The 9342-nt window shown below is 43.9% G+C and overlaps 1 protein-coding gene across 1 annotated transcript; it reads right to left on the bottom strand.

Annotated features, from left to right (window-relative positions):
• Positions 1 to 315: 315 nt before the first annotated feature.
• LOC148136390 (small integral membrane protein 44) lies at positions 316 to 7868 on the bottom strand. The gene is made up of 2 exons (XM_087983451.1): positions 7291 to 7868; positions 316 to 1604 (listed from the first exon to the last, which is right to left on the bottom strand). Exons 1-2 carry the CDS (start codon positions 7523 to 7525, stop codon positions 1456 to 1458), a joined length of 384 nt encoding a protein of 127 aa, XP_087839577.1. The 5' UTR covers positions 7526 to 7868; the 3' UTR covers positions 316 to 1455.
• Between the last annotated feature and the right edge of the window lie 1474 nt (positions 7869 to 9342).

Genomic DNA, 9342 nt, shown 5'->3' with positions numbered 1-9342 from the left:
TTCACTTTTTGGCCAATTAATCTCAAGATCTGTTGTTTGGTTGAAAAGTCAGTCTTTACGTTGAGTGACTGGAATATGTTCAGATTGGTTTACTCTTAGCTCTTTCACTGGAGAGACTGTAACATCCATGGGGAGGTTATCACTGCTCTCCCAGGCTTATCAATAATTAAATTCCAGCAGGGATAAGAGGGCACTGTTGAAAAAGGTGATGCAGCAGCACTGCAATCCGAATAATATCAAACGTTACACCTGAGTAATCAGACACCCATGTAAAGTTTCTTTATAAAGTATTGAGACCAACAGCCAATGCAACTATTGCAAATCAAGAATGTTTAATAAAGCATCTTGCTAGGTATAGGAACAAATGCTTCCTAGAAGATATTGTCAACATTTCCTTGCACAACTGCAACAGTTTGGAAGAGCAGCACATGGTAAGGAGGGAGTTATATATTAATTGACTTGTTTGGTTATGTTCTGACGCACCTGTGGTTCAGGTAGGACTTGAACTTGGACATTGCAGTTCAGACAGGAACACTGTCATGGTGCCATAAGAGCACAGAGACTCAGGATGTTGCACCATACTCAATCACTCATTCAAGTTAACAATCAATGTTAATAATTTTTAAGTGCAGCTTCACTTTACTAGCCTAGGTCCCTTTTAACCCATCACCTTTAATGTCATTGCCTTTACTTGTATGTTGCCAAGTGCTGCCTTCGTGCCCATCGGTTAAGTGCTGCTAAGAAGCTCCGATAATGTGCATGGAAACTGTTGGAAGGATCACAAAACCTAGAACATTTGCTTGGAGTAAACAAAATTCCACAGGTGTGAAATTATTCCAAATATGAGGAGAGATGAGCTAAGAGAAAGGGTTGATGCTAACTGCAGCCTTCAGAGCAAGAAAATGAAGCAAGCCATATAAAATGTTCTGAAGATAAATTCCAAATAAGGAAGAACATTGGAACAAATTGGTTTTGAGGCTAAGCTAGAGAAAAATAAATGCAGAAAGAATGCATTATGTGTACAAATATCTGGAATAATCTGACCAGTAGGGAATTGTGACCCAGTACAATTGGATTCTCGACTGGCAGAGTTTAAAGTAGCAAAATATGAGATTTGACTGGTAAATTCATCCAATATTCACCTCAACGAAGTAACTTGGGATATTTTGCCATGTTAAAAGGTATTATATAAGGGCACAGCTTTCCCTTGAAGGCTTGCCATTCTATTCATAAATGCATTTATCAGGTGTTATATATAGTATAGTTACCTCTCCTACATAAGGAAATACATTTTAAGGTTTCGAAATGTCGCAAGTTACATTCAGTTACAAGAAACTGAGTGGTGATGGCAGCTGATGCCATTTGACTGAATTCAGTTGGTGCTACTGATGGGATGAGGATTTTGCTGTGCGACGACTCTTTGGTGAATCCATCCCTCTGTTCCTAGTTGTGAAGTCACGTCTCCTGCGGTGGATGCAGTGTCTCCTCTTCTGCGATTCGGATTGCCTCTTGATTCTGGAGTGGGTACAATGGCGTTTCACGAGTGATGCACTTCAGGTCATTGCCAGTCCCTGTGTCATGCTGCCTTGGTCCAAATGTGCAATCTGTTGGAAAACACCATGTAAAACGAAAACTTTGAGTGACTAATTTTGATATAATGTTATAGAATGGTACAGCATGGGAGGCCATGGAGAGCCACAAATGCGTCCCATTTTAGCTGTCCTCTCCACTCCCTACAAATAGTTATTCAAATTCTATTTCATAAGCTACTTAATCTGCTTCACCACCCTTAAGCTGAATGCAAAACATGCAAGACTGAAAATATCTCTCCTGGGGTTCATTTACCAGTAATTTGAAAGATTGTTCAAGGATGCAGGGTAAAATTGCATTGTACTAGCAGCTTTAGTATTCACAAAGTGCCCCAAAGCACTCAACCAATTTAGAGAAAAATCAGGTGACTTATTGCAAATTATTATAGTTAAGAAAATTAAGCATCATTTATGCAAGATGCAATGAGAAATTACCAGATATGGATATGATTATTGAGAGAGAAATAGTGGATAGGAAGTAGGACAGACTCGCTTACCTTTGAACTGTGCCATGCAGGTTGTCCTAATAACTCCTCCAGTTCAGTACTGCATCACAGCTTTAGCCTGAATCCTATGCTGGAACAGGCTTTAGCTCCAAGACCTTACAAAGCCATGCCTGTCACCAACTAAGTATATAACACAGGGCTAGAGAACATGAGAGCTAATCAGACCTATTTTACTTAGGAAATTTTGGATCCTAATGAGCTGTCGTAACAATGAATTGTGATTAAAGTTTGTCACTTAGCATGGAGCAGGCAATTTTGTTTCTGCATTGCTAAGTGAAATAACTTGAAGAAGGGGTCAGCAATTGGAATGGGATAGGGAGGTTCCAGTTACTATACCCTCCTTAAACTTTGTAGTCTTTATTTTTTCATGGGATGAGGATATCACTGCCAGAGCCAGCGTTTGTTGTTTATCCTTAATTGCCACAACTTGAGTGCCTTGCTTGCCATTTCTGAGAGGGTTAGGAGTCTGCCATATTGCCATGGGTCCAGATTGGGTAAGGAGGGCAGATTTCCTTCCTTAATGGACAATAGTGAACCACAAGGGTTTTTGCAACAATTGAGTATTGTTGTGGTCACCGTTACTGATGTGATTATATCTGGGTCCAGCTCTTTCAGATGTTAATAGTTGAAGTAAAATGACTGCATTCTGTGGTCAGGGGGACATGATAAAGTCAGCAAATGAAAAGTTTTATGGAGATTAATGTTTAATTGCACACTGTTATAATGTCTTGATCATACATAGTTTGGGATATTGGGGGTGATCTGGTTCCTCACAGGGTATAGTTATCATCGTGATGATTTTGAAATGATATTTCAGGAGTCATTTATTCAAAAATCTACATGGCAATTTGCTGAATTCAGCAAATCTGGTTCCTTACAAGCTAGCACCAGAGAATATAATCATAAAAAGCAGCCAAATTGTTACAAAATCTCAGTCCTTCCACCACTTCTTAAGTCTGGTATCCCATAGCCCTGTGACATTCCCCACTTCATGTAAACAGTCTCTTTCTGAAAGTTACAACGGAGTCTAATTCTGCCATCTTATTTGGACAGCACATTCCCAATCTTAACTTTTCTTTGGAAGAAAACAACAATTCTTCCTTTGCTTCTATTTCTTACCCAGTCATTTTAAACATGTTTGCTCTCCTGCCCATTCCTCTTTTTTTTTTATTGATCACTCAAGATCATCATAGAGTTACACAGCACGGAAACAGACACTTCAGACCAACTTGTCCATGCCCTCCAGATATTCTGATTAGTTTAATCCTATTTGCCAGCATTTGGCCCATATCCCTCCAAACCCATCCTATTCATATACCCATCCAGATGCCTTTCAAATGTTGTAATTACACCACCTCCATTACTTCCTCTAGCAGCTCATTCCATACACGCACCATCCTCTGCATGAAAATGTTGCCCCCCCAGTTCCTTTTTAAATCTTTCCCCTCTCACCTTAAACTTATGCCCTCTAGTTTCGGACTCCCTTAGCCTGGAAAACAGGCCTTGGCTAGTCACCCTCTCCATGCCCCTCATGACTTTATAAACCTCTATCACATCACCCCTCATCCTTCATGCTGGGGACTGCCTTGAGAATAATAGTTCTTTTAATTTCCTTAACACAAACACGGGGGTTACTGTTATTGGATGTTAATATTGTACAACTGTGGCTTTTGAACCTCGGTCCCCAGAAAAATACCTGATTAACAATCTAATGATAATATCAATCTTCCATTGCCTCCCATTAACATCTTTTTGACAATTATAGAGAATCTCTGCTAAATAGTTCCAAGAGGTTCCATAACCACCTTGGGGCAAGCAATCAGTACAGCATTTTGTCAGCACTAACCAGTTCCCAAATGCAGATTGCCCAGGATGAGACTGGGTATCGGATGATTAAGGTTCTGATCACATTAATGACAACAAACTGCTGCTTCAGATTTATAAACTGCATTATGGTATCTCTTCCACAACATAGCTGGATTAGCACTTCAAATTAAAATCCATTATTTTATAAACTTAAAATCAAGGTGCTGGAAAAACTCAGCAGCCTTCATAACTCAATATCCAGTTTAATATATTTACAGCCTGAACACTTCATTCCATGTCTTATACCAACCCTGATACTCAATCAATGACATGCGCTGTTTTCAGCACAGCCACCCCATTCTCACCTTCACATGGCCCCCATTCGATCTCTCTCCCTCACTCACTCCCTCCCTCCCATGGCCATCTATCCTCTCCTCATCCCCAGCTATTATCAGTTCTGAAGAAGGATCACTGGGCTCAAAACCTGAATGCTTTCTCTCCACAGATGTTACCAAACCTCCTGAGTCTTTCCAGCAACATCAATTATTTGGCTGCAATATATCTGCTGGAGAGGTTGAACTGGATGATGTACACATGTAGTATTCTGCTGCTTATGTGAGCTATCTGAAAATTGGATTGTCTTTTTAAGATCATAACATTGAATTGATATAAATAGAGACAAACTACTTTTTGTTCTGTAACTAACGAGTGTGTTTATACACATGTGCAACCATTCTCTACACTATGGTTTACCAACAATACATTTTTCAGATCAAGCATCATTTTTTGATCACGCGTAACACAGAGGAAGAGCAAACACCCATGAATGAAGCTGTTAAACAAGACTTTGAGATCTTTTAATCCAAATGCGTGTGGCTTAAATAAAAGTCAGCCAGCTCATTGGTAACTAATCGCATTGATTTATCAGGGTGCGACTGAATAATTCATCTCAGCAGATCACACAATTTCAAGTATAAACCCTCTTCCAGTGTGTTGCAAGACAGGGCTGGGAATTATCCAGGAGCAATTCCGAGGCAGTGCTGTGTTTGTTGATGACAACTGTTGCTGAAGTCTCAAAGCATTGGTCTGAGACAAGAGCCATTGGTCACTACATGAGGTCATAACGCACCTAATGACATGAGTTGGATGTTGTCGCCTTGAAGGTGACCTAACCTAATGCAGGGTCGACATAGATCAGTCGGTGGCCACGCTCATGTGTTCTGCCACACAAGGGCATCTGTTTCAGTATCTATTAAGATAACAGGTCACTGCTTAGATATTAGTAGATATGGTACTATTGGAAATGACCTCCCAGGGGTCAAAGCTATGGATCATCTTTGGGTCGGTACAGCAAATTAGAATGGGAGCAGCATCAACTGTGATGGTCCTTATGGTCAAGTAGCCAGTTATTCAAAGGCTGGGCATTGACATGAGGCTAGCCCATGTACAGCTGTGCCTCTGTGGAAGTTGTACCTTGAGGAGGGAGAGAGGCCATTAGAACAAAATGCTGATCTAATGCGATATTGATCATGTTCCTACTGGCAAAATAGCAGCTAACAAAGAAATGTGCATCTTGCTTAAGCAGGTACCCTTTGAAATAGTAGGCAAAAAAAATGTTGCCCCAGTCTTAATTCCTTTCAAGTGATGGCCAGAGAATGTTTTGCTGTGTAGACAGCACCTCCTACCACACTGATGAATCTAACCCAGTGACATTCCTCAGCCAACTCAGTTTGAGAAGTTACTGTTACTGGGTGTTATCACAGTGGAGAGCTAACCCAGCATCTACTGACAGCTGCAGAGATAAGTCAGATAACCATAATCGACTAGCCTCATAACACTACAAAGCAGTGTTGAGAAAGGAAATCGACGTTTTACATATTGGATTGCAAGTAGTTAATTGCTTGGATTTTTAGAGCTCTCTGAAAAGTCAACATAATGAATCTTTTTTTTGGAGTGTGTTTTTTTTTGCAGGCGCTCGATATGGTGATGTTATTCATTCTTGGGCTGTTAGGTGTTGCTGATTTATTGCTTGTACCCATGTGTTTTTGAAACAGCTGCAGTGTGTGTGGGGGTGGGGGGAAGGTTATCAGTACGCCCACAGACCTGTCCATGAAGGGATTTACAGTGTTTGATCTCGCAATGGCGAAGAAATGGTGATTTAGTTTCCAAGCAAGCTGGTGTGTAGCTTGGAGTGGAAATGATAAGAGTTGGTGTTCCTGTGTGACTGTCACCCTTAGCCCAGGTACTAATAGAGATCATGGGAGAGGAAGTTCTGTCAAAGGCATCTGCAAGCAAGTTTCAAGAAAATGATATGTTAATCCATCTTTCCTGCTCCATCGATTGAAGAAGGAAAGGTGGCCGTGACACAGAGAAGACTTCTTATCTCACTAGTTTCTTATGATCTAATTAGATAGTTGGGACCAAGAAATATTTAATCCTGGATCTGACAAAACAGCAACCTCATAACCTTGTACCAGATTCTCAACTGTGGGGAAAAGAGGTGGGAACATAAGAGTTAAACAGACTCTGGGACTTCAGTCCCCTGGTTGATTTTGAGAATGACCGTCTCCAACAACAGTGAATCTTTCACCCCTTGACATTCACTAGCATTACCATCACTGAATTCCCTACTATCAACATCCCGCAAGTTACCATTGACCAGAAACTCAAATAGACTAGCCATGTAAATACAGTGGCTGCAACAGCAAGTCAGTAATGCTGTGACACCGTCCATCACCTAAAAGGCACAAGTCAGGAGTGTGACTCCCCACTTGCCTGGATGGGTGAAGCTCCAACTATGCGCAAGAAGCTTGACCCCATCCAGGACAAAGCAGCTCGCTTGATTAGCATCACGTCCACAAACATCCACTCCCTCCACCACCGATGCTCAGTAGCAGCAGTATGTACTAGCTACAAGATGCACTGCAGAAATTCACCAAGGCTTCCTGGACAGCCCCTTACAAACCCACAACCACTGCCATCTAGAAGGTCAATGGCAGCAGATACATGGGAACACCACCCCCTGCCAGGACCCTTCCAAGCCATTTGCCATCCTGACCTGGCCGTTCCTTCAGGGGTCACTTGGTCAAAATGCTGGAACTCCCTCCCTAAGGGCATTGAGGGTTAACCCACACCAAATGGACTGTATGGGCGCTCACCTTCTCAAAGGACATTATAGACAGGCAATAAATGTTAGCATATCCCCTTTATGAATTAACAAAATAGGACACGAATCTCCCTGATTCCCTGCTCTCTGGACTTCTCCACCTCCTGTGTTCTTCCAGCCTCCTGCCTGTCTCTTCTCTGATACCTTAAAGCTGCAAATCCCAAAAGGAAAAGCATTTCGGCTCCAGCCCTTTGATACGCGCTAAACGTTGACCTGAACTCACCTGCGGAGTCGTGGGCGAGGTCTTTAAGGAGATGTCCCACGATGGCATAAGCCACTGCGACCACCACCAGGGCCGCCATGAGCAGGTAGAGCACAGCTTTGGGGAGAGGGATGAGTTCCTTCTGAGGAGGTGTGTAGTCGCTGTAGAGCACGTCGCTGGAGGACAGCGAATACTGGAACGCGTGGCCCTGCGCCTCTGTCAAGTTGGTCGCGTTGCCTGGGGGCAGTTGCTCCATAGCTCTGGGTCCGTCCAAGGTGTGACCTGAACACCAGGGTGAAGGCGGGGGGGGGGGAACTGTTCTACAAAGTCAACTTGGCTGGGACCCAGCTTCGCTTCATTGTTGTGGGGACATTAAAACTTCGGGGGTCCTTTGCCCCTCCGATAATCTTTCTGCGCAGGTTTTCGTTACAGTTTGGGAACATTCACCTGGCCGTTAGCAAACTGTGGACAAAGACTGTCCTGGAGATGGCATCTCCTCCAGGTCTGACTCTCCGATGCCAAGCTCAGAAAGCTCAGCGTCGCTCTGTCTTGCCGAGGTTTACTGTTGACTGCTTGTCAGCAAATCACATCCATCCTGGGCGGTATCTCCTAAAACCGCTGGGATTGCAGGGGGGGGGGGGGGGGGGAAGTGAAATGTCGAGAGGGAGAAAGGCACAAGATCAGAACATTAAAAGACCCAGCAAGTAATTTAAGCGACGATTACATTGTGGAATTAGTACAATGCAAAGGAAGAGACAGGCAGGAAAGGGGAAATCATTAGCAAAGCCAAGCGACAAGTTGACAAGTTTTCTTTTCCTCAGTAGAAAGTGCTGGAGAAACTCGGCAGAGAGAAAGCAGAGTTGACGTTCCAGTGACCCTCCCTTTCGTTTTAGTTGTACGCCCTCGTTGCCTTCTATGGATTAGATTAGATTCCCTACAGTGTGGAAACAGGCCCTTCGGCCCAACCAGTCCATACCGACCCTCCGAAGAGTGACCCACCCAGACCCATTTCCCTCTGATTGATGCACCTAACACTACGGACAATTTCCCGTGGTCAATTCACCCTGACCTGCACATCGTTAGACTGTGGGAGGAAACCGGAGCACCCGGAGGAAACCCACGCAGAAACTGGGAGAATGTGCAAACTCCACACAGACAGTCGCCCGAGGCTGGAATCGAACCTGGGTCCCTGGTGCGGACTCAGTGATGTGGAGGAGCCGCTGTTGGACTGGGGGTCTACAAAGTTAAAAATCACACAACACCAGGTTAGAGTCCAACAGGTTTATTTGGAAGCACTAGCTTTCTGAGCGCTGCTCCTTCATCAGGTGTCTCCCAAATAAACCTGTTGGGACTACAACCTGGTGTTGTGTGATTTTTAACGCTGTATTGGAATAACCTAGGATTAATAAAAATCAGAATATTCTTTTGAAGATGTGAAGCTTGAAGCTTTGGACGGCACAGTGGCTCTGGTTAGCACTGCTGCCTCACCGCGCCAGGGACCTTGGGCGACTGTCTGTGTGGAGTTTGCACATTCTCCCCACGTCTGCGTGGGTTTCCTCCGATTTCCTCCCACCGTCCAAAGATTTGCAGGTTAGGGTGCATTGGCCATGCTACATTGGCCATAGAGTTCAGGTTAGGCGCATTAGTCTAGGAGAAAGTGAGGACTGCAGATGCTAGAGATCAGAGTCGAGAGTGTGGTGCTGGAAAAGCACAGCAGGTCAGGCATCATCCGAGGAGCAGGAGAATCGACGTTTCGGGCATAAGCTCTTCATCAGGCATCTGTCACATAAATCAGGAATAGGTGCATTAGTCTGGGTGGTAGACTTTTCGGAGGGTCGGTGTGGATTTGTTGGGCCGAAGGGCCTGTTTCCGCCCCGTAGGTGGGGCATTCCCGAGGTCTGAGCTCTGACTGGGGAGTTCCAGTTCCTCACTGATGTCCACACACTAATCTCCATTCATCTTCACTCCAGGTGGGATTACAAACATTTGGCTATGAGTTTCCCTCAAACCCGGGCACACCTGCTCATTGTTCTCCCTGTCAGTGCCTGACTCAGAAAGTCTCATGTAGGTAAT

The sequence above is a fragment of the Chiloscyllium plagiosum genome, unplaced genomic scaffold, assembly GCF_037043375.1.
Source record: "Chiloscyllium plagiosum isolate Xiang-an unplaced genomic scaffold, Cpla_swu_hap1 HiC_scaffold_45, whole genome shotgun sequence".
NCBI lineage: Eukaryota > Metazoa > Chordata > Chondrichthyes > Orectolobiformes > Hemiscylliidae > Chiloscyllium > Chiloscyllium plagiosum.
The sequence above is the reverse complement of the archived record's forward strand: the minus strand, read 5'-3'. Positions and strand labels throughout refer to the sequence as shown.

Coding starts and splice junctions, on each gene's coding strand:
- LOC148136390 (XM_087983451.1), bottom strand. CDS start 7,525: ATGGAGCAACTGCCCCCAGGCAACGCGACCAACTTGACAGAGGCGCAG. Junction 1,605..7,290: donor CCTCGCCCACGACTCCGCAG/GTGAGTTCAGGT, acceptor GTTTTCCAACAG/ATTGCACATTTGGACCAAGG.